The sequence below is a fragment of the Chinchilla lanigera genome, unplaced genomic scaffold (assembly GCF_000276665.1).
Source record: "Chinchilla lanigera isolate Chin_1 unplaced genomic scaffold, ChiLan1.0 scaffold00089, whole genome shotgun sequence".
Lineage (NCBI taxonomy): Eukaryota > Metazoa > Chordata > Mammalia > Rodentia > Chinchillidae > Chinchilla > Chinchilla lanigera.
Genome location: NW_004955490.1, coordinates 7,837,846 through 7,863,754, shown reverse-complemented (window position 1 = coordinate 7,863,754; position 25,909 = coordinate 7,837,846). Strand labels below are relative to the sequence as shown.

The 25,909-nt window shown below is 40.5% G+C and overlaps 1 protein-coding gene across 1 annotated transcript in view; it reads left to right on the top strand.

The window, feature by feature from the left end:
- Vsig1 (V-set and immunoglobulin domain containing 1) overlaps positions 1–25,909 on the top strand; it is a 33,695-nt gene extending 7,786 nt beyond the window's left edge. The window contains exons 2-7 of the mRNA XM_005404682.2: positions 7,137–7,300; positions 15,303–15,501; positions 20,542–20,697; positions 21,064–21,183; positions 24,430–24,565; positions 25,360–25,909. Of these exons, the coding sequence (XP_005404739.1) occupies positions 7,137–7,300; positions 15,303–15,501; positions 20,542–20,697; positions 21,064–21,183; positions 24,430–24,565; positions 25,360–25,669 (1,085 nt within the window). The 3' untranslated portion in view covers positions 25,670–25,909. The remainder of the gene's footprint in view (positions 1–7,136; positions 7,301–15,302; positions 15,502–20,541; positions 20,698–21,063; positions 21,184–24,429; positions 24,566–25,359) is intronic.

The following is a 25,909-nucleotide window of genomic DNA, read 5'->3' as shown; positions in this document are numbered from 1 at the left end:
TTGCCACAAGTTTAAGGCCAAACTGGGCTACATAATGAGTTCAAGGCCAGCCCAAACTACATAATGAACCCCTATCTGAAAAAACAAAAAAAAAAAGCAAAGAAAATCATCTGCCATATCAGGAACCAAGAATATTACAACTTGAATAAAAAAAGGCAATCAACTAATGATGACATTGATGCGAATTATATATTGGAATTATCTGACAAGGATTCCAAAGTAGCCATTGTAAAATACATCAACAATAAAAAAATTCTCTTAAAACAAGTGAAAAGCAGAAAATAGCAGAAAGGAAAAAAATTATAAAAATATAAAAAGAAGAAAATTCTGTCATATACAGCATGGATAAACCTAGAAGCCATTATGCTAAGGGAAATAAGCCTGACACAGAAGGAAAAATATTGCATGCTCTTACTCATATTTGAAATCTAAAAGAGTTAAACACAAAGAAGTAGAGAGCAGAATGGCAGCTACTAGGGCTTTGCATGAAGGGTGGGGAATGGGGAGAAGTTGATCAAAAGGTACACACTTCTAGTTAGACAGGAAGAATAAGTTAAGACCCACTGCACAGCAAGATGAACATAGTTCATAATAGGGTATTGTACACTTCAAAATTGCTAAAAGAATAAATGTTAAAAGTTCACACCACCACAAAATGGTAAATACATGAGGTGATAAATATGTTAATTAGCTGGATTTAGTTCTACTATATATCAAAACATTACATGTGACCCATAAATATACTCAAGTATTGTCATTTAAATAAAAATTTCAATAAAAACAGTAATTCAAATAGGATTCATACTTAGTAATTGTGTAGCATCTCTCTGAAGACAAATTTAATGTATAAATTCATCTTCAGTTTTCTTTTTTTGTCTTCTTTTCAGTTCTATAATTTCCGTTTAGGTTTTTAGGGGAACAGATAACATGGTTACATTCAAGAATAGAAGGGAAAGCCAGATGTGGTGGCATATCCCTGTCATCCCAGCTCTTGGAAGTCTGAGTCAGGAGGATCACTGTGAGTCTGAAGCCAGCCTGAGACCCTGTCTCAAAACACTAAAACCAAAAACACAAAACAAAACAAGAAAAGGACAAAAAAGTGTACCAGTAAATATTAGCTTTTTAAAAAAATCCTGGCATGTCTACGTCAATATCTGATAAAGTAGACTTCAGAGCAAACAAAACTACCAGAGAAGGGACAAGAAAAGAAAAAAAGAATAGAAGGAAGAAAAATGGAAACAAAGCTTTTGTAAATAACAAGGGGTAGAGGGGTTGAAGGGAGGGGAGGGGAATGGGAAAAACAGAAGTAAGATATATCATGTACAGGTACAAATTCCCTATGATGAATGCTATCATTATGTATCTCTAAAGCGTACCACATAAAATTTTAAAAATATTTTGACTTCTGGAAAAAAATAAAATAAAAATCTAATTAATGTTTAGAAAAAACCCTGGAATATGTATATCAATATCACTCCGGCAGTATAACACAGTGATTCTTAAAGTGTTCGTACTAAAACAGACTCTCAGAATAAATGAGCAAGAGCTGATAGAGCTGAAACAAGAAAGAAGCAAGTCCACAAACACAGTAGGGAACTCTGATACACCCTCTTGGAAACTGATAAATCTACTAGATAGAACATTAGCAAGGATGTGGAAGGTGCTGAATAAAATATGATCCACAAGTAGGATCTATCTTGATTTATTGATAATGTTTTAGATTGTATCTCTTGTATAGAGCATGTTACCCAACAGTAGGATAATGAACTTTTCATCCCAAATGGCTATAGGACATTCACAAAGAGAGATCGGTGTGCTTGGTTATAACACAAACCTAAACAAATTTTAAAAATTGAAATCATACAGAGCGTGTTCTCTGACCACAATGGGATCAAACTAAAAATTATTAATAGAAGGATAGAGGTGTAGCCAAGTGCTGGAGCACTTGCTTGCATGCATGAGGCCCTGGGTTTGATCTCCGGTACTACAAAGAAAGACAAAGAAAAGAGGATGGAAAAGAAAGGGATGGGTGGGCACAGAGAAGAAAAGAGAGGAGAGGAGAGGAAGGAAGGGAAGGGGAGGGAAGGGAAGGAAAGGAAAGAGAAGGGAAGGGAAGGGAAGGGAAGGGAAGAGAAGGGAAGGGAAGAGGAGAAGAGAAGAGAAAGAAGAGAAGAGAAGAGAAGAGAAGAGAAGAGAAAAATCTCTATACACATGGAAGTTACACGACATTTAAATAATCTATGGGTCAATCAAGGAGGAGCCCTGCATAATCATGACTATAGAGGAAAAAGTAAACAGGCTATTTCTGGACACTGGTGCTAGTCTCTCAGTCCTTCTTTTCATCCTGGCCTTCCTTCCAGCCATCACACCTCAGTGGAAGGAGTCACTGATGAGGAGGTTATCCACTATTTTTCACAACCCTTAGGCTGTAACTACTTGTTAGATCTTTCTTGCATATCTTTGTTTTCCTGAGAAAGCACTTTGAAGATACCACCATGTATTACAGCAGCCATTGACAATTTCCTACCAATCTGTCCATAACTCTGTAATGTTTCTATTGTTCCTATGCTATTTCATAAATGGATATATGTTTTTTACTATGTGTTTTCAACAACAACCATTGAGAATAGTCAATGATTATTTAATTGCTCACTCATATATAGCTCTATTTCTTTTCCCTAGAAACCACTTTGAAGAAACCAAAGTATAGTACAACAACCATTGATAATTTCCTACCATTTTTGTCTGTAACTCACTATTATTTGTCTATTTGTTTTCCTGAGAAACTATCTTGAAGATACCAATAGGTAAAATAACAGCCATTGATAATGTCCTACCACTTTGCCTGTAATTTGGTAAATCCCCCTATTACTATGGTATCCTTTTTTTACTCTTTTAAATAAACAAGAAAAAATAAATAATCTATGGGTCAAAAAGGAAGTCTCAAAGTGAATGTTAAAAAATACATAAAACTTTGAAAATGAAAATACAAATATTGAAATACATAACATGCAGTTAAGGCTGTACTGAGAAATTTACATTAAGTGCTTACATTAAAAATGAAGAGAGGTCTCCAGTCAATAATCTAAGTTTCTACATCAAGGAATTAGAAAAGGAAAACCAAAATAAACCCAGAGCAAACAGAAGGGGAGAGCTAATTAGGTGCTGGAATCAGTGGAATTGAAATAGGAAAACTATCAAAAGAATCAATGAAATAAAAATCCTATTTAAAAAAAAATCAATAAAATTGATTAACATATAGCAAAACTGGTAAAAATAGACCTAGCACACAGATCACCAATTCAGAGATGAAATATGGGATACCACTGCAATCTTATGATCATTAAAAATACAATACAAGGGAATACAGCCCGGCATGGTGGCACACATCTGTAATCCCAGCACTGTGGGAGGCTGAGGCAGGATGATCACAAGTTCAAGCTCAGTCTGGGCAATTTAGCAACTTAGTGAGACCCTGTCTCAAAATAAAAGATGAAAAAAGCGGTAGATATGTAGCTAAGCGCAAAGGCTCTGGTTTTAATTCCCAGTTCTATAAAATTTAAAAATAAATAAAAGGAAGGAGAAGGGAAATATTATGAACAATGTTACATTCCTTTGAAAAGTTGGGAGAAATGGACTAATTTGTCAACAAGCAACAAGCGGTAAAACTCATCCAGCAAGAAATAGATGTTTTAAATATCCCTATAGCCATAAAAGAATTTGAATGCATAATTTTAAAAGCCCCTGCAAAGGAAATCTTCAGACTTAGGTATTTTCTATGCACAATTCTACAAACATTAACATCAATTTTACACATTTTCTTCCAAAAAAATAGAAGAGAACACTTCTAACTCATTTTATGAGGCCAACATTACTGACACTAAAACCAGACAAAAATTATCCAAAATTAGAAAATTGTAGACCAATATGTCTCATGAGCTTCAGTTTAAAAAGGAAACAATTTATTAGCAAATTTTATTAAACAATGTGAAAAGAAGTAAACATCAGTGCCAAATAGGCTTTTACTTCAAATATACAAGTTATTCAATGCAGCTCACCATATAAACAGGCTAAAGAAAAAACATGACCATATTAAGTACAGAAGAAAAAAAAACATTTGACAAAGTTCCATATTCATTCATGATAAAAACTCTCAGCAAATTAGGAATAAATGCTTATGTTAACTTCTTAGCTATACTTTAACAAATTGCCAAAACTAGGTAGTTTAAAACAAGAGAAATTTATTATCCCACAGTTGTAGAGGCCAAAAGTCCTAAATCAATTTGTTATCAGCATTGGTTACTTCTCAAGGCTCTGAAGGAAAAATGCATGCTATGATTCTCTCCTACGTGGCTGCTGCCAATTTTTGCCATTCCACGGCTTGTACATGCATATTCCAATCTCTGCTTCCATCGTCACATGGCCTTTTCCTCTATCTGTCTATGCATCAAATCTTCCTCTCCCATTTCTTGTAAGGACAACAGTAAGGCCCACCCTAAATCTATGATAATCTTATTTTAGGATCCTTAATTATATCCACAAAGACGCTATGTCCAAATAAGGTCAAGCTTACAGGTACTGGGGGTTCTTAGATGTATCTTTGGAGAGACAGAGTTCAATCCACTACAGAGGAGAATTACTTCAAGTTGATAACAAATGTCTGCAAGCTTCCCACAGCTAACATGGCAGTGTGCTTTGTAATGAAATACTGAATCCCCTTTTAAGATTGGGAACATGGCAAAAGTGTTCACTTTTGTTCATATTATTCAATATAGTGGTAGAAGTTATGGCTACTGCAATTAAGCAATGAAAAGAAATTTAAAATATACATATTGGAAGGGAGGAAATCACCAGGGATATAGCTCAGCAGCACAGCACCTTGTGCTTGCCAAGCAATAAAAACCTGCTGATACAACTTGAGTGGATTTTCAAGTAATTATGCTGGGTGAACAGAGCCAATGCCAAAAGTTTACTAGGATTCTATTTACATAAAATTTGTGAAATGACAGAATTGCAGACAGAGAAAACAGATTTGTGGTGGTCAACGGTTAGGAGCAAGGATGGAGTATGGGAGAAAGGTGGGCATGATTATGAAAGGAGAACACGGATATTTGCAGTGATGGAACTGTTCAATATCTTGACTGTGGGATTAGATACACAAATCTACATGTGTGATAAAACTGAATAGAGCTAAATACACATATACATATTGTCTTAGTTACTTTTCTTGTAGCTAAGACATAACACCTGACACCCACTACTCTAAGAAAGAAAGACTTATTTTTGGCTCATAGTCACAGAGGTTTCAGTTTATAGTCAGTTGGCTCCAAGACAGCACAGTTCTGGACGGTGAGGTGGTCAGTGGCTCTTTTCAGGTTCTTGCTGTCTTGTTCAAAGAACTGGACAATGACACTAATGGACATAAAATTTCAACGCTTATTTAAGGTAAAGAAATAAGAAAAAGAAGTTAAAAAGGAGTACAGAAAGGAATACTCAAAAGGAGGAAATGCTCTGAAGAGAAAATACAAGGCAAGCCACTATAAAACCAAGAGGGCTGTGGCAATGAAGCCAATGGCCACAGGCTTTTGTATCTTCTTCTGATGTCAGATTTGGGTTGTCTCACACAGGACTCTGAAGCTGTTCTGCACAGTATCCTGAACGTGATTTGAAAGCTCAGCCATGATTGACAGGTCACGCTTGATTTTCCAGCTGGCTTGCCATGTCCTAATCTCCTGCCTCAGTATGGCAGGGGGCATGGCAAGGATAAATAGCTCATGGCATTGTGGTAGGAAGCAGAAAATAATGAAGGAAGAAGGAGGGCAATAGACCCTGTCAGGCCACACCTCCAGTAACTCACTTCCTCCAACTAGTCTTTAGCTCCCAATATCACGTTTAGCTATGACTTGGTCAAAGGACTAATCCACTGATGACTATCATGCGCCCATGACCAAATCACCTCCCAAAATCCCCATCTATGAGTGCATGAGGCTTTGGGGGGACATCTAGACACAAACAGTAACACATATTCCTACAGATACAGTAGGAGAAACATAAGTAAAATCAGCGGGCTGTATCAATGTCAGTATCTTGGTTGTGATATACTATCATTTCACAAAATGTTACTATTGAGGGGAATTGGGTATAATGCACACGAGATCTTATTGTTATTTCTTAGAACTTCGTGTGACTCTGTAATTATTTCAATAAAGGTTTTGATTAAAAATTATTGAGAGAAGGGTGGGAGTGTATGTAGCTCAGTAGCAGAGCTCTTACCTAACGTGTGTGAGGTCCTAGATTCAATTCCTAGCGTTGCAAAAAAAATTATTGATGATCTCAGAAAGGTTTCTTTATGTGAATTATTTGTCTATAATTAATGCATTAGAAATTGTAACTTAAAAAAAGAAAGAAACATGTAGAAGCACACATTCCATTAGCTGCCAAGGCAAAGATTTTAACTACCTGTCACGCTGATTTTGGAAAACTCTACTACATATTCATGAGCGGATGAACATGAAACAGAAAAAAAATCTTAGTATTATTATTTTGATTTTGATTTTACAGTTTCTCCTGCCTCCAAATGGTTTTAGAAATAGGATGACTAAGTCATCTAAATTTACCTATGTTTTACCTAGATTTTAGCCGTGAAAGCCCTAGAGAAACCAGTATGTTTTGTCCAAGGCTTACTTGGTTTTAAAACTAAATGTCTTATATTCTAAGAACCCTCTTGATCCTGGGCAAACGGGGATGATTTTCTCCAAACTCACGGACTATTGTGGATGCCTGAACAGGACTTTAACAACCTCTGTGTAAGGCAACCCTTACACAGAAGGAATCCCAACTCAGTTCTATTATCTCATCATCGCATAAAATGTGAAGGTTTGAGTATCGTCACATTTCAGCTTGTTAAATTTCCTCTCCCTAACCCCATTTCTTGTTTAGTTTTTCTGTGTTGGTTTATTCTACCTTCACCTCCACACTTTGGATTCACTAAACTAAGATATCTTTGAAAGTGTTTTGTGACCAAACCAAAAAAAAGAACAAACAAAAAACAAAACAAACAAACAAACAAAAAACCAAAAAGACTGTCAACAGAATGTAAGCGTGTACTATTGTTTTTCTGATTATTATTTTTTCAGGTCAAGTTAGTGTGGTGCAAGTGACCATCCCAGACAGTTTTGTGAATGTGACTGTTGGATCTAATGTCACTCTCATCTGTATCTACACCACCACTGTGGCCTCCTGGGACAACCTTTCCATCCAGTGGTCTGTCCTCCACAAACAGGAGGTGGAGCCAACTTCTGTAAGGATTCTCTTCTTAAACTCTTCCCCTTTGGTAGCTCTGACAGATAATTGTTGGGGTAAGTGTATGAAGGAATGGTATACCAGTGCCGACAGTGACAAAGCCTGAGATATGAAGAGTTTGAAAATAGATGTTTAGGGAAGACCATCATCTAGGTGACTGGGCCTTTGTGTTCTCTTCATATTTATTTATATTGTTATTTCAATTTTGTATAGGTGAACATTATGAGTATCATGCATTCTAGAAGAGATAGAAGTAGTACTTCTCATATATGAAATGAACAGTAGTTTTGAAAGTGCTTTCTCCCCATATATCTCCCTATTATTTCCAAAAGATTCTGGTTCAAATACAAGTTCTCATAGATCAGCAGCTCTCTGCCTAACTTAATATCTCACATCTGCCTGTCAAGTGAGCTAGCTCAGTGTACCAGACTGAGTCCTTACAGAAGGAGAATTTATCAGATGGGTAGAGAGGAGCCATGGTAGTGATGAATCCTGGGTAACCAACAGTAGCATGAGGCTAGAAGGTAGAAGGTGGGGTGGGTAGGTATAGGGTCTGAGAGAAGAGGATGCCACAGAAGGGTGGCACCTGGGGATAATGATCCATAGACAAGCTGGCCCTTCACAGATTTTCTTTATCTGGCTTTGGCCTTGAAGATAATTCCTTCTTTAAATTAGCCCAAGGATTAAAACTGCATACTTAGTTCTGTGTGTGTGTGTGTATGCAAATGTGTATGTTAGCATGTATACCCTGCATGCCTACACATATCCCTTTTGGAAAAAAGGGAAGCCTTTCATCAGATTCTCAAAAAGATGCGTGACTCAAAATGCAGTTTAAAGAAGAGTCCGCTCCATGTGGTTTGGAATAGTTGGATGCCATTGAGTTGGGCCTTAAAGGTAAGGAAGAGTTTGGTTGGTAGAAAGACAGAGGGAGGGCAAATTGTGGGCTGGGGGAGGCCTAAGGGCAGAGATGGGAATGAGGAGGGCAGTAGCTTAGCAGAATCATACCTTGGCCAGTGTTGCTTCAGCCATCACTGGCCATTTTAGGGTACTGAGTTCTCTCCTTACCAGAGATCCTGAGCATTTGCTTAGAAGGAAATATTGCTCAGGGGGGGATCCTATCAATGCAACCCACTAACTAAAGTTAAACAATTTTGGTCAGTACTCATTACCTTGGAAAAACATTTGAATCACTCAATGCCTCTCTTTAAAAATATAGTGGGACAACAGTACTCATGAGGAGTCAACTGAATAAATGTGACAATACTTGAAAAAAATAAAGTCCCATACGTTTTATCCCCTGTAAACACCATTATGATTCAGCAGCAACAGGAATGCCAACACCAATAACAACAGCAATTCTACCAGTTTCCATCACCCAAAATGTCCTGACCCAAGGCTTTGCATGTTGAAATCAACAAAGAAATTATCACTTTCCTTTTTAGGTTGCTCTTCGAATGTAAATGACAAAAATCACGTGATCTCTCATCCTTTTCTAAGTCCAAGTTCCTGATGATTTTTCCAGTAGGGGCTTGACAGGCCTTGCTAATACATTATGAAGTGGTTTATGTTTGATACTCAAATCAAAATGTTCAACTATCTTGAAGCCAGGCAAACCCAGTCCGAATTCAAGAGCACAAGTTCTCCTGTATGTCTCTCTTTTTTTTTTTTTTCCGGTACCAGGAATTGAACTCACGACTTCACACTTGCCAGGCAGGTGCTGTGCTGCTGAGCTAATCCCCAGCCCTGTATGTCTCTTCTGACACTAGAATTTACAGGGTCACCGCTTGGTTGAACTGTGTGGCTAGTAAGAAGCTGGGAGGGAGTGGCAGGGCTGAAGGATCTTCTCACCAGCTTTTTCTAGGTCTGCAAATGGAGGGAGAAGAAGGTATAGATGATTGAATCGAGTGTGGCTTCAGGTCATAACATCTCTTTAAAAACACTATAAAGAAAAATGTTAATGGCAGTCGTTTATTTACTTGCCATTTAGCTCCTTCTCCAGAATGCCAGGTGCAGGTGGGGGCAAGTAATTTCAGATATTTTCTCTTTTGGGATGGCAAGACCAAGTGAGGTCCTCTGCACTGAGCCGCTAGATTAGGGAGAACCTACTCCCTCATCTTACAGCTGCGTGAGACCTGTGCAATGCCTGGACCTTAGCCAAAGGGAAAGCAAGGTAGAGTAGAGCCATCTCTTGGTTTGAGAACAATGAACTCACCCAAAGACAAATTTTCTCCTCCTCCTATTTTCCTCTCTTGCTTCAGGTTGCCCTAGCCAGATCCTCATTACAACCTTCTTTAGGTCTCTACTTCTAGAGAACTGGAATCCTGCCTTTCTCTCCCCATATACGCCCTGCAAGCATGTGCTTCTCTTTGCTTTCCCAGAGGAGTAATTTTGGAGTTCCAGTGGAAAGCTCCTGATACAGTACAGTCCTACTCCTTGCTGTGCCATGTACTTAGTGGCTGAACGACCTTAGACAAGTAACTTGATCTGTCAAAGATTCAGTTTTCCCATCTGTGAAACTGGGGCTACTTACCTACCTCGTAGCTTTGATGAGAGAATTTGATGAGACAGCGCTTGTAAAGCACTGGGTAGCCTTCCACCGTGCAGGCACTCAGTGAATATGAACTACTATTATTAGGATCACCACTCATTAAATAGTTTGGCAAAACCTTAATCCCACACATGCTCCCTAGGATACCAGAGAAACTGACAAATGGGCACGAGGAAATCCAGCCCAACATGTTGTACCTAGTATAACGGAAGAGCTGGGACACCCTGGCCCAAGACTGGCTCCTAATTCCACTGCCTACCAGGACCCTACAGCTAGAGGGAGAGACCAGGCTCCTTCTCTGCTGCATCTAGTCCTTAAACAGAGAGTGTTCAGCCTTGGGGCTGCCAACATCCTGGGTTTTCATACTGGTAATTGGCTTCCATTGTAAGTCCTTTTTCTCTTTGAGCACTTCTATGGGTTTAGAATTCTGTACAGCACATTGTGTGTTAATGTACGTATTGCTGGCGGGACATTTTGGGGATGCTGAAAAGAAACTACTATGTTTTAGACAGTTCCATGCTAAGGAGTAAGATGTTGCCAGACTGATCAATCAGTGATTCAATTCAGCTCCTGGGTTGGTGCGCCGTCATACCATGTAGCATTCGGCTCTCAGATCCACCCATTTCTGCTCAAACACAGCACAGCCCGTGCCTCAATACTGAGGGTATGGCCGAAAAGACAGTCAGTGGGTGTCTAAAAATGACGCATGCAAGAGACGCTCGGGGAAGATGTAGCTGGACCTCTCAGGTAAGAACACCTGTTGGTGTACTCTAGACCCCTTCACTGTTAGGCGTCTCTAGGGGACTGACACCAGCTTTAGGAGTGGGATAGGAGGATATGAATTTGGTAACACTTGAGATCAGCACAAGCCCTTGACAAAAATGATAATATCCTGAGTTTACGTTCTCATATTGATGTGTGGAACTCTTTTCAGCCTCCTCCAAAAGGTTTAGGGCTCTGTTGCTGCCCTGACTAGGGCAGCTCTTGCCATATGCCCACCTTCTCCTCCCAAATCATTGTGTTAAAAGTAGCAACTGCCCTGGTGTTTCTCAGTACGTAGGAATGGGTGCTACGTCTTACTGTGTCCTACAAGAGGTTGCTTGGGTGAAATGGAGACTGTAGAAGTGTCCTACAAGTTTTCTAACCTGGAGGCAAGGACATTCATTAGCATGGTCCTCCTCTCAGAGAAGCATTCCCCCTCAAAAAACATGGACAGCTTCAGATAGTCCTTCAGCAGTTAATCTCATCTGAAAATTCTAGGGCTCGTATAGGCAGTCAACATGGAAGTTTGGGTGGTCATACAGACGACCTCTTCTTCCACTCAGTCTATTAGAGTAAAACTACAGAGACCTCACTTGCCCACGAGTAGACACACGTTGATCCCGCTTCATATGGTTTCTTAGGCAACAGTCCTCTAGAATATAGTAGAAGAAACCCTTTGCCACTCTCACATCCCCACATACATTTATAATTTGGAAAACTTCTTTCCAGGACATACAGTCCTTGTGGTCTCGGGTTTCTCAGATTTTCCAGCATGGCCTGTCCTCTACAGGTAGCATATTAAATTCTTTTCAAATGCTGATGTGTTTTTATGTGGAGAAATGTTTCATCAGTTCAGGGCATTTGAGAATGAAGAAGGTGTTGATTTGATTGCTAGGATGGGGAGTCACTACTGGCATTTAGTGGGTGCTGGCTAGAGATGCTAACTGCCCTCAACACATAGGATGAACCCATACAACAAATTGTCTGCCCCAAATGCTATTGTCACCCTTATTGAGAAACATTACAAATCTTCCCTTCATCCCCATTCAAGTTTATATATTCTGGGTTCCATTCCCCAGGTCTCCATATTTGCTAACACTGATCAGTTAATCTAGTGCTGAGGTGTCAGGAAGCGAGGACACTTTACACTGTTCTCCTCTAAAGAAATGCACTTAATCCGGGATCTTCCATAATCTTACTCCAAAGTATCACGAAGTAGTGACTCAAACGGTGGAAATCTCAGGTAAATAGCAGACTGGTAAAAAAGTGGTTCAGGGACAGGATAGCCTTTCTCTTCATATTCTATTCAGTGTGCAAGAACATTTGCAATACCAGCTCCCACAGTACAGAGCAAAGAAAATGCTGAGCTTGAAGTCTTTGCCACCTACCCCCTTGGCTGTTCCCCCTTTAAGCGGTATGGGAAAGTAAGAAGCTGGGAGGGAAAGAATGGGAGCTTTGCGGTGGACTTCCATGCCTTCCCCATCTCCTAAAGGGATCTGCAAAACCAGCTCTGGAAAGTAAGAACGTTTAGCAACTCCAAATCTGACCGGAATACAAAGCAGATGAGATTCTTGCAACACTTATTGTTTATACCAAGTGTCTAGTTTGAGAGCAGTGGCACAAAACTGAGAAAACAAACTTTGAGGACAAGTCTGGCTCCCAGCTGCATAGCCTTTTGTGTCTAGGAACTTGGCATAGTGGCAAGGGAAAGGCTGCTCTTTAAGGAACCCAGGAGCCTGCAGTGGGGCTTGCAAATGTCCAGAGCAAATGGTGAAACTTCTCAGCATCGGAAGTACCAGGCCCGTCGACAACAGCAGCAGGCAGGAAAAGGGTCAGACTGGAGTGGGGGAGGGAATGCCCCCAAAGAGGTGCCTGAGAAGGGTCTTCCTTGCCTCAGGCAGGACTCAGAGTGGTCTCTCAGTGTAGTCAGTGGGAGTCAGGAAGTGTAGATTCCAGGCCTGTAAATTCATTGTGTGGGTATGAAATTGACAAGCATAACTTAAGGGAACACTCGGGTGTGTTTTCTTCAGGCAAGACTTCCCTTACCTCCACGAAGGATGCAGCTTGTTGAATATCTGAAGCTTTTCCTGGACCTCAATTGCTTTGATCTCTAAGTTGATAATATTCTTTCTTTGAAAAGTATGTAAGTCACAAGGGATCATGGGCTGGGCCTTGGCCACTGCCCACCATTGATTTTTCAAAGAATTACTTTTTTGTGGAAAATGGAACCAAGTTGCATTCCTTCTTGTGTGGTTAAATACACAGTTTTGGGAAAATACTTCTTTTTTCTTTACAAGGACAGTGTGACAGAATGGACTTCCCCTAACAGAAAATGTTTCCATCTCTGTGTCTGACTGCTGCGCGGCCCTGGGGACTTTCCTTTCCACACAGCATCCTGAGGCCAAGGTCTTTCCCTTTTAAGTCACCAAAGTTTTCCCTCCTTACTCCCATTCCTATCCTTTAGTGTCATTCATGAGAGGGAAAAATCCATCAGACTGCAGTGTGAGGAGCTAGGGTGAAAGGGGGTGGTGAAGGCCCTTTGCATAGGGAGTTACAGGTCCAGAGCCTCACTGCTTATTTGCTAATTTCACCTTGATTCACATGAAACTAAGAAGTTCTTATAGTGGTTTCTTTTCATGTGCTAGTGCTGGCCTAAAACACACCCTTGGCCCACTGATCTAGGCAAGAACAAGGTCCTTTTCAACTCAGTACTCTGGGATTTACTGTGAGGCTCAGGTAGGCCTGACATTTTATCTCACTGTGATGTCATAAAGCACTACTCTATATAACAGGGCTCACCGGCCCCCAGTTTTCTTGGGAGCTGAGGAGATGGCCAGGTTATAAGGGGCTTTCTTGACCAACAGCAGGCTACACTAGGTAAGTAACTATAGAACTTGAAGTTTTTAATTAGAAAGTAAACAAGCTTTGTGTTGACTACTCAGATGAATGCCAAAGACCTTGAAGGAGTTGAATTTCTTCCTGTCTCACCTGAGTACTTTGAATTCATACTGGTTTTCTGATTTGTAAGTCAAACAAAATCACTTTGGGCAAAAGTGTGTGATTTCAGTGGGTATGAATGAATTATAATTATTTTTGCCACATTTAAGGCAGGAAAGAAAGTATGTTGATGTTAGAAAAGCCAGAGGAGCATTGTTTCCTCCTTAAATATGCTTGTTTCTTTGAATTTTTCCTTCAAAATCTACTTTTCTGTCTTTGTCCTAAACTATGTTGATTTTGTGACTAAAGGAGAAGGCATTTGAATTAATCTAGACAATATGTTTTTGTTTTCTGATTTCTTTCTTTTATTGATCACGGAATTAGGTGAACTGGATTCTAGTCTGGCCTAAACTGTTCATTTTGTGTCTAGATATATTTTAACCTCTCTGAGTCTCTTCTAAAAGTGAGAAGAGGGAATTAAATGAACTGTAAGACCATTTTAGCCAATTTTATGAAAATGATTAGTCTTACTGGACTAAGGCAATGCCAGTTCATTGAAAAAATAAACAACAAGCACTGAGTGACAGACATTTATATGAAACTAACAAAGTGTTTCTTTCTAACACCTTAAAATTACTAGGTTTTCATTTTGGTACCACCTAAAATCAATTTAAATGTCTGTATTGTGGGAATACACAGCATACATTGTAAAACATTACTCTGGTTCCTCATTCAGATATGGCAACTAAAGGTTAGAGAGATTACATAACTTTGTTTCTTATCACAGAGGAGGTTGCCATGGAGGCATGACTAGAGGCCACACCTCTTGACTATGTCACAGTCAGAGGCAGAGCTGTGGCCACATGCCCAGCCATCTGACTCCTAGACCAAGTCTGCTTCTCCCAGGGCAGGCTGTGCCTGCGCATAGAACCCATCATGATAGCAGTGTCCATGTTCTCTAATGGAAGGACTAGAATACAGCTCTGTCTTAAGTCTACTAAGTTATAGTAATAATAAATGAATCCCGAGGCTGCAGATGAGTCATTTAATCTCTCTAGGTCTGAGTTCACTTATTTGACATTTGGAAAAAGATGGTAGCTATGACTGAGTAAGCACTTCCTAGGCCTTTTATTAGCTCATATTTTTTCATACTTATACCGTCACCAGGAGAGAATAGATCCAGATGAATTCTCAGGGAACTTTCTGCTTTGAAATCCTACACTTTAACAAACATAATGACCCTACACTTTAGCAAATGACAAATCCAAGTTTGCTTATTCATGGGAGTATGTGTGTATGAAAAGAATGTGAATAGTTGAACTTTTAGGAAAGCTAAATAGCTTTGCCGGGTAAAGTAAACTTATATCAAGGTTATAAAGTGCTAAAATGATGGTTTTCGCCCCCCACACATTTGTGTCATATGATGGCTTTCCTTCAGGTAGACTCAGCAGGTGAGCACCTTGATCTCTTAGCCCAGGCTTAGGAGTTGCATATTACAGGCTCCAGCTGTCCCGTCCGGTGCCTTGATGACATCACAGAGCTGCCTTGAGGCACAAGTGAGATGATGGCCGTGAGTAGCTACAAAAATTAAGTGTCCCTCCGAATTGAGAACTTTTGGCTACAGGGATCTGTTCTTTGTGGAGGGAAGATGCTACTTTTTATCAAAAGTAACGTGAATAGAAGGAGCTTCCAGGTATCTTATCCTAGTCCTGAACACTCTCTAGTTCGCACTTCTGTTATTTTTCTGTCCTAGGTTTACTATTCTGAAGGTGGAGAAGCCTCAGCCATCGGGCAATTCAAAGGTCGAGTTGTAGGTTCCACTAATCCAGGTAATGCATCTATAACCATATCGTATATGCAACCAGCGGACAGTGGAATTTACATCTGTGACGTTAACAACCCCCCAGACTTCATCGGGAAAAACCAAGGCATCATCAACGTCACTGTGTTAGGTATGGACACCTCTTTCTGGCTTTTCTCTTCTTGGAGCAACTTAGTGCACTGAATGAACCAGGGCACTAAGTTTCGATGCCAGTTAAGTCTTTCCATTGTCAGGAAGGTAGAGACATTCCGCCAATTCAGTCCATACAATAGCACTGAGAAATCACTCATAAAACACTTAGAAACAATTGTCAAAGTTCAAGGGCCGCCCAAATCACCATAGTAGATGACCCAACCTCCAGCAATCCCCGTCTCTGAAGAATACAGTGATGAATACAATAGGAACAGGTGAGCCAACCTACTGTCCCACCAAATGACCACTAGCAAGTCTTTCAGACAGAACTTCCAATTATATACAGCCAGACTTACCTGGAAGAGACAGCTATCAATTCCCACTATTAAATCATTCTTTTAAATAAAGGGAGGAGGAACCCTATTTAAAAATGTGAACACTATTTGGAAAAAGGACTATTTTTAGTCCTTTAAACCACTGTCAAGATCTAATTTATTTATCTAAACATTCATTATATGACATTGAGCAAGTCGTATCTGCTCTCAAAATGAATTTGGAGTAGTTCATTTATTTAGTATTTATTGAGTGCCTCTGTTGTTCCAGGAGAGATACGGTTTGCAGTGATAGAGGCATGCATCGTGCCCTGGGGAGCTCCCAGTTTTAGCAATTTCTAAGGATCCTTCCAACTGCTATGTGAGAAGAGAGTGGGGGCTAAGCAGCCATCGGCAGGCCCTAGAGGTGGAGAGCGCTAAAGCGAGGGAGGAAAGGACTGGCAACCAACTGACTGCATAACCAGTTGACTAAGCATTTTCCCACTTGCGAGGAACCCCAAATGGAATTGATCTAGTTATTTTTCCTCTCAACCTGTGTGTGTACATCACAGGGCAGAAGGAACTAGATCAAATCAATGACTTGATAATTGAGTTACTTGGAAAAGCAGCAATTGGCAAGAAGGTATACACCTAGGAGAACTTTCAACCATTGTCGTGGCTTTCCTCCGAGGTAATGCCAGAAAGGAAGCAGTTGATACTGTGAGCTTTGCACTGTCTACCCGCCTGGAAAAGGGAGAAAGGTTTGCAAGGGCTGACGTTTAAGAGTGGGTTGGTTGAGTAAATTGTGCTTTCTTTTGCCGAGCTAGGTAGGGCAATCAGAACAGGTGCTCATATTTTGGATTTGAGAACTGCAAACACATTCCTAATTTTTACAGAAAATTAGCAATCTTAAAATTTCCAGAAAGCCTCAATTTATAGCTTAAATTCTACGCCTAAGGAGCAGACAAGGGAAATATTACTCAAGCAGTTTCCTGGGAGGGTTTATGTTCCAGTTTGAAAGACTAGTCCCATGCATGGGAACTATCAGGCTAAAAGTTGTGGTATAAATGCCAAAGTATCAAGGTGGGGGTCAGAAGACCTAGGTTCTAGACTTTGTTCTCTCAGTTTATCTTTCTTTGGCTATTTTAAGATGGGGTTGTAATTCCTGCCCTGTCTTCTTTATTGGTTTGTTATGAGGATCAAGTGAGATACTGGAGATTACAGGGTCTTTTAATGTTCAAATAATTTGAGGGATTAATTATTTAATTGTTTTTCTGCCACTCCTTGGTTCTGGGGATTTCTAAGCAGAAGCAATCTAGATGGGTTAGGCTTCTTTATAACATGGCTTGGAAACAGTCTTGACATAAAGCTAAACAATAAAGTTAATGCTCTTAAATGTAAAGGTCAGAGGATTTCAAGTGAATTTCCATAAGAAGTGGAGGGTCATTTTCTCTCTGAGTCATTCTTTCCCATGAATTTTTGGGTGAGGTAATGTTTGCCTTGTGTCATGACTTTTCCTTAAGTTGTTAGGACTCAGGGAAGCTACCAGGCTGGATAGTCTGTGGATTTCCTTGTTTAGGAACTCTCAAAACTTCTTTTTTAATAAGAGTGAAGAACAAAGGCATCCTATAAATTTAGGCTTTCTGGAAATTTTGAGACTAGTAATTTAGTTAAGAGGCTGTTTATGGTTCTCAAATTTCAAATGTGAGCAGCTATTCCGTGTGGCCTGCCCAGGGTTGGGGTGAGATGTGACAGATGGTAAAGGAAACCAGTTGTGGGGAGAAGTATTGATATTTCCTGAAAGGTGGCTCTTCATAGTGATGTGTCATTCAGAGTTAGTTAAGTACCCTGCAACAGGTATCAATCCCATGTATTTGCTTGTGTAGGCATTAATTTGTTCAACAATCTGGGTACATGTGTCAGGTACTATGCCAAGCAATGGAGATGGGAAGATGTAAAAGACAGGGCCCCAGTCCTCAAAAAGTCCAGTGCAGTGAAGGAGTCAGTTTTGCAGCATAAAAGCTTTCGGTGGAGGTATGAAGGCACACAAGCGAGGTCTGAAAACTGCATAAGGGCAATTTGAGAAGACTTGTTGGGGAAAATGTCTTTAGCGCTTACAGCTAAATGACGTATAAGAGTGTGCCAGGCAGAAAAGGGGCAGAGGTGGCAGGCACAATTTAGGTGAATAAAACAGCAGCAAGCAAAGAACCAGGTGGTCTGGACGGCCATTTATTTGAGTTTCATTAGTTATGACAACCTTGGAAAGTCAGTCTCTGAAAAACACTGAGGCCCAATGTGAGTAATTATTTTGTATGCATTTGGAATGAAGATCGTCTCCCTTTTGCAATTTGGCACATAGCAAAAAAATGTTAATTTAGAGAAGGTTGGAGGATACACTGAAGCGTGTTTACTTATTCTGAGAGGTGAGCCTGTTGCCCCCATTCCAATTCTACTGAAAACAATAAAGCCAAAGGGTGGATCTATGGCTTTGCCAGTAAAACATCCAAATTCTGCCAGGGACTTCAACTGGATAAGATGTCAGTGTGATTCTGATTCAATAGTGTTAGAAAATAGATAGGCTTTGGATTTGGTTCAAAGTAATCCACTGTTTAATAAAAGGAAGAAAGTATGTTTGGCAAAACCCCCCTAAGTCTATTTGTTTCTTGAATCTGCGTTCATAAAACAAGTGCAAATCATTTTGGGTATTTGTCCACAATTTAGCTCGAGTCATAGTGTCTGACTTTTTGTGTTTTTGCTGTGATACACCAGCATTACTTTTCTGTTTAAATTGTTCTATTCTGCCATAAAGGCTATAAAATCCCCGTCTTTCAAAATAAGGCAATATCTATGTCTAGTGATAATTGCAATGGATTCTTGGTTTAACAGCCTAGTTTAAGATAGAAAAATCAAGCTGTTCCTATCTGAGAAAATCATTGGTAAGGAAGGAAAAAAAGCTAAATAGAAAAATAGATGGGGGCAGTGAAGCATTTCAGAGTTAAAACTACTGGTGCTCATGTGCACAAGGGGTTGGACTATGAGGCGGCTGAGTGGGGCAAAACTCGAGGGAAGATTAACTTCAGTAGCAGCAATTAGTCTTGTCCATGGCCAGCAACAATTCTATGCACCCTATATGTGTTATTTTATTCACTCTTTGGATCGGCCAGAGGTTAGATAATCTCTTATTCACATTTTATAGATGAGTCAGCCATGGTTTGGTTAAGTTCAGTAACCTGCCCAAACACATGAAAGGCAAACTTGCAGAGCTAGTATTCTGTGTGGACGCAGAGCAGTGCGCTCTTAACTACTGTGTGCCAGGTTAGTAGCAGGAAACCTGCAAGGATGTAGCTTCGCAGTAGAGTGTTCCCCTAGTATGTGCAAGGCCCTGGGTTCTATCCCCAACACTATAACAACAACAACAGCTAGAGGGCTGAGTGGTCCAAACCATTTAAGATACAACTTGCTTAAGTTAGAGAATGTCTGCCTTTGGGGGGTTTTATATCCAAATTAAGATAAGGAAGATGAGTTGGAAAGTATAGAACTTTAGTAAGCTGTAAAAAGTTGAATGGGGGAGATTCAGATTCCCTGCTTCCTACAGAACTTCTCTACCAAGGTGTTTCCATAGGCAGCTAAAACTTGAAGTTTCAAACACCTTACCATCTCTTCTTTCTCTTTCTCATCATCACTTTACCCCCATTGACCTGCTCCTCTACCTGAGATTTTTTTATCTCAAGTGATGACAAGATCGTGTACCCACTTGTCCAAATGAGAACCCTGGGAGTCACCATAGATCCAACCCTCTTCCTCACGCTCCATATCCAATTGGTCAGTTGACTCTGCTTATTTTTCCTCTAATATCCTTAATGGCTTTTGAGCCTGTCTCTTCTTCCCCTTTGGTTCAGCCGCTCACAGTGTCAGAGTGATCCATCTAAAATGGTAAAATGACCATCATCAGTACTCTACTTAAATTTCTTCCATGGTCTTCCTGCTGTCAGCGTAAAATACATGAACAGCAAAGCTCTCCAAGTTATGGGCCCTGATGCTTTCTAACTTCACTGGCCATCACGTCCCTTACCCCACTTAAGAACTGTGCCTAAGTTGCTTTTGAACCTCTGGTGCCTAGCCTGGTGCTGGGCACACAGAGGGCATATAACTGAATGCTTGCTGAGTAAAGGAGGAATGCACATTGCAGTGCTATGTCACACACATCCAAAATGGGCTTCCTCTATCGGTTAGGGACACAGGCAAATTCAAGCCTTCCAACTATTGCATGTCACCCACAGATGAATAAACGATAAAAGACATAAAGGGATAGAAAAAATGTAGTATTAATAAAATTTGAAAAAATGGTAAACACCATGTTATTTAAAAATATTTAAGAGTTCTAGTTTCCTTTAAAACTACTTTAGAGGTATAAGCTATGTTCCTAGATGTTTAGTGTTTGCCTACATTTTACTTTTTAATAAAGGCATATTTAAGGCATGATGCTGAAATTCAGTTATAAATCTGGGAGGAGATGGGTCTTAATGATCTCCTTACTAGAAGGTCCCTACACCCAAAGTGGTCTACTCCCATATGGTGGTACAACCTGGAAATTGTCAAAATCAGTTTGTATAGATTTTTTAAGAAAATAAACATATTCTGCAAGCTGAGCGTGAGGAGGTGACTGCGGTTGTCATGGGCCACCATTCATCCTGCAGGGGTTTTACCGTTTTTTCATTGTCTTACAGTCAAACCTTCTAAACCTCTGTGTAGCCTCCAAGGAAGACCAGAAGCAGGCCATACCATCGCTCTTTCCTGCCTCTCAGCAATTGGAACACCATCTCCCGTGTACTACTGGTATAAACTTGAGGGAAGAAACACTGTGCCTGTGAAAGAAAGCTTCAGTAAGTACCACCTTGGCAGCCTTTGTCGAGGACTGCTGTTTGAGGTTACTGACAGCACAAGGGTGTGGCCAGCTGCTTGTCCTTAGTGTTCAGTCTTCTCTTTTTCTTTGGGAGGGAGAGGAATGTAAAAAGCATACCCATTTCTTAACATGATGGTTGTGCTATGGTCTACTCCCCAACTTCTAGCAGGCAGTTCAGAGATGGTGAGTTAGAGGAACTAGGCATAGTCCTAGCTGGCCCGAGTTGGGCATCTCAAGAAAGAGAGGCCAATGTGGGGGAAATGGGTGGGCACTGAATAGTCTGTTACAGTGACATGATCTGTACCCACGTAAGAGATTTTCAAAGTCTATTTCCTGATTTTGACAGATCCAGCCACTGGAATTTTGGTTATTGGAAACCTGACCAATTTTGAAGAAGGGTATTACCAGTGTACTGCTATCAACAAACTTGGCAATAGTTCCTGTGAAATTGATCTAACCTCCTCACGTGAGTTGACCCTACAACTTTATAACAGGTTCTCTTTGAGCCAAGTAGTCTGCACTTGTCAGCCAAGTAAATTATTTAGGATCTCTGCTTAGTCCTTCTTGAACTTCTGGAGACTGATGGCTTTATTTATAGGTTGATAGAATGAATGATCATTCTAATATCTAATGTTTACATAATATTTAATATACTCCCTAAGTCCTTTCAAAACCCAGTTTATTTAAATTTCACAAAATCTCTACAAAGTAGGTAGTAAGTAAAGCAATACTCTGATTGATAGTATTAGGCTGGATTTTTCTTTCCAATGCTGTTATTAAATACAGGTGCCACTGTAGGTATCTCTGTCAAGCATATAGCTCACAAACTTTCCAGTTCTTAACTGCTTTGTTAAGATTTGCTGATGATGATGATGATACTCACCCCCAACCACAGTACCACACTAGCTAATATTTGTTATCATCATTGCTGTTATGTGCCAGGCACTGGGCCAGGTGCTCACTCAATCTTCCCATCCACCCAATCTAGGGAGGCAGAATATATTGTTACCTATATTTTACTGAAGAAGTAACTGAAACTCAGGGAGGTAAGTGGCTTGCCCAACATCATCTGGTCCATAACTGGCAGAGCCACCATGCCTCTAAACCTCAATCTTGCTGGGGATATAGCTCGGTGGCATAAGCGCCTGCCTGGCAAGTGCAAGGTCGTGATTTCGATCCCTGGTACTGCAAAAAAAAAAAAAAAAAAACCAACCAACCAAACAAACAAACAAAAAAACCCCACCTCAATCTTTCAGTTCAAAGACGCTTGCTTACTGTCTAAGTTTAATACTTACAGGTCTTAGAATTAACAAATTGGGCTAATCTAGGGGCAAATCCTTACAGGAGATGTCTTGTTGAACCTCTTGACAATCATTAAATAACATTTAGGGTCTTGTTATCTATTAATTGTTGTAACATACTTTGAATTTGTGGTTTTATTGTATATCATATCCCAGTACAATAATTTCCATCAGATTAGTGCTCTTCTTATGAAGCTGAGCTTCTTTATTTGTTCTGAAGCTCATCCCTGTATTATCATATCACTTCCAGCTTAACCGTATGATGTTTTGTTGTTTTTAGATCTCTCCCATGCCCTTTATATCTTCCCAGAGACATAATCATGCTTCGGATATACAGACACATAGAATTTGTATTTGAGTCTTGTTTCCTTTCTAATTTTCCAGTGATATACAATGTTTTCCTGCCTTCCTATCTGCACTCCTCCCCTCTTCACTCCCTCACCCCTCCTCCCTTCCCTCCTTTCTTCCTCTCCCTCCCTCTCCTCTCTGCCTCCCTTCCTCCCTGCCTTCCTTCCTCCCTCCCTCCATTCCTTCCTTCCTTCCTTCCTTCCTCTCTTCCTTTCTCCCTCCCTCCATTCCTTCCTTCCTTCCTTCCGTTCTCCTTTCCTCCCTCCCTCCATCCCTTTGTTCCTCCCTTCCTTCCTCCCTCCCTTCCTTCCTTCCTCCCTCCCTCCCTCCCTCCCTCCCTTCCTTCCTTCCTTCCTTCCTTCCTTTCTTCCTTCCTTCCTCCCTCCCTTTTCTTTCTTTCTTTCTTTCTTTCTCTCTCTTTCTTTTTCTTTTTTCTTTCTCTCTTTTTTCTTTCTTTCCTTCCCTCATTCATTCCATCTGCAAGCATTTACTGAATGTCTTCCATGTGTAAATTATTGTCCTAAGTGATAGAGATACGGGGATATATTCTAAGCTCAAGAAGTCACAGTTAAAAAAAAAAAAGAAGTTCATAGTTCAGCTAGAGACAGACAAAAACTAAATTGTGCAAAATTCCATAATAGAGATCTGCACGGTCTATTAGGACACTAAAGAATTAACACTTATGCTTATAGATTTGCGGACAGCTTTGCCAACCAAGCACTATCCTTGCTGCCTCTTGGAGGAATTTGTGAAACCTGTTTCTTTATCTATAAAACAAGGATGTTGAAGGATAAAAGTGGAGCCGCAGACACAGAAAGACAACCAGTCCATGGTGGAGGGAGGGGAGGGAGAACTCCAGACAGGATGTTTTTGACAGAGAAAAAAAGCTTAAAAATAGCTATCTGATGGGTTTCAATCTATTGAAAAGAATTTAGTGATTTTTTTGTTGAAATTTGGGGATTAGTGATGACGCATTAAATATGTAAACAAATCCCCAACTGAGACAATTATTAACCTTGGGAATTTTTTGTTAATGTTGTACAAGGAAGAATCCCAGTATACTGTGTTCCTCAGCTGTGAATAATATTTACATAGTCATAACACTGCACTTTTGATTTAGCTAAAACTTGGGATCTAACTATATTACGAGAACGTAATGGGGCTTGAAGGGAACTTAATCTCCAACTTCCAGAGTAGGAAGTGAAAAGGGAAGGATGAAGACTGAAAAAGGCAGCACATTCCAGAACAAGCATAATAGAATCATGGGGGCAAGATTTTAAAAAACGGATCCAGAGGAGTTGCCTCTAGAGGATGGGATGCAGAAATGGGTATAAGTGGGGCTGTTTCTGTTAGTTCAGGACTATTTAACTTTCAAAATTATTCACATGTATCCCTTTAATCACAAAAGGTTAAAGGACTTATTGGGCAACTCAATTAGTCTCTTATCTCAATATAAATTGTTGGATCTTGTTTGACGTGAAGCGGACGCGGGTGGGCTAGCTTGTGAGCCAGACATGTTCTCACAGGGACTATACTTCCAGACTCGGAGGTCTGGTGCTCAGCTGGCTTGTCTCCCACTCGCTAAAAATTTCCATAGACTGATAATAAGCCTGTTTATTGAAATGACCATATTCCTTCCCAGTGACCAGAATGTACAAGGCTCCTTGGTGAGCAGTGTGTGAGTGAGAAGATTCTCAGGGGCTTGTTTCACCTATGCACTGGGAAAATCTGCTGAAGTGTTTTTGGTGCCACAGATGCATGCTTCTGGTGTCCACATTGCAGATTTTCTTCTCTAAACCCCTTGTGAAAGCAACTGTGCCGGCCCAAACTGGCACTTTTCTGATGTGTGTACATGTCAGCGGTTAGCCATATAGTCAAGAAGGTCCTCTTTTCTTCATACCCTGTTAATCCAACTAGCAGAATTCTAGGGGTTTTGATTCTCCTAACCTGTACAAGTCACTGTCCTGCTACGTGAATGTTCTAGGTTCTCCACCAGTCACAAATGCACGTGTATGAGGTGACAGTACGTTCTCATTTACTAACCAGCTGCATGTATCTTCCAGACCCAGAAGCTGGGATCATCATTGGGGCCTTGGTTGGTATCCTGGTAGCTGCTGCCATCATCGTTGCTGTGGTGTACTTTGCAAGAACCAAAGCAAAGGAAAAGAAGAGGCACTCTAAATCCACCACAGAGCTTGAGTAAGCCCTTTATTTAATTGAATAAAAACACCTCAGACATAGCTCTCTCAGTCAGCTCTACGCAGCCCTTTTAGCATAAAATATTAGAAGTATCTTTCTGCTTGCTTTCTGTGTTTTTACAAAAAGAATGATGGTGGCTTCCATCTGCTGAGTGAGACTGTTCTAAGCACTTTTGTGTTTCAACTCGTTTAAGCATTACATCAACCTTCCTAAACCAGTAAAATGTTTTATGATGCAGTGCTAACGTATTTGTCTTTATGCCAACATAGGTATGGTTTTAAATAGTTTTTATTGAACAAGAGGCTCATGAAGGCAAAAGTGAATATAGTCCACAGAAGTCGGAACGTGGCCTTCCCACAGCCCGCACTCTTAACCACTCTGCTGTTTACCGTCCAGTGTAGATCCTACGCATTCATTCGCTCGCTTTTGCTTCTCCTTGCTGCCACAACTATGTACTGGGCACTGACCAGGTGTGATGCGTTGTGCTAAATGGAGTTGGAGATTGAGACACATCAAGGCTATGGATTTAGTCCTTATTAGACCAAATCTAAGACTTTCTTTGCTTCTTTAACTCTTTCTCCTTTTAAACATAGTTTGTCTTTCTTGAACTTTCACCATTTTTGAGACCTAACCTTTCTGAACCCCAAAATGGACACAGGTAGTGAGTCAAAACATCAGAAATAACAGACAGGCTGGGATCTATGTTACTGAAACTACAGAGTATATGGCTCCCCGTGAAGCCGCAAAGTTAGCATTTCCCTTACATATTCTTTTCTGGGCATTCTTTCTTGCAGACCAATGACGAAGACAAGCCAAGCAAGAGAAAGCAAAGCGATGTCAGCTGAAGATGCCGTTGAGCTAGAAACAACACTGCCATCCTCCACTCACGAGAATGAGCCTGCTGGCATCTTGGCCCCAGGCCACGAGCCTCCCCCACAACCAGAGTCGGCCACACAACCTGCCACAGCATCGGCACCTATCAGGGTGCCTGCAATTGAGATCGAGCTGCAGCCACATCCAGTGCAAGAGCCTGAGGCGGAACCAGAGCCTGAGGTTGCAGTCGAGCCCCCATGTGATGAGGAAAAGGCTGTGGTTAATGCGTAGGCTGCGCCTCTGAGTACGGCATTCATCACGAAGGAACCCATTACTAGCGTTTGAAATTCAGTTGGCCACCTCCTCCCTCTATTCTGACCAACTCTCTCCTAACATAGTGCCCGTTCTTACCATGAATTCCAATAAATGCATTGTTAACTGCTAAGTAAATGCAAGGGTTCCTGCATTATCACTACGGAATACTGAAAGTTGTACTAATATGTAAGCATAATAAATAACAAAGCAAGTGAT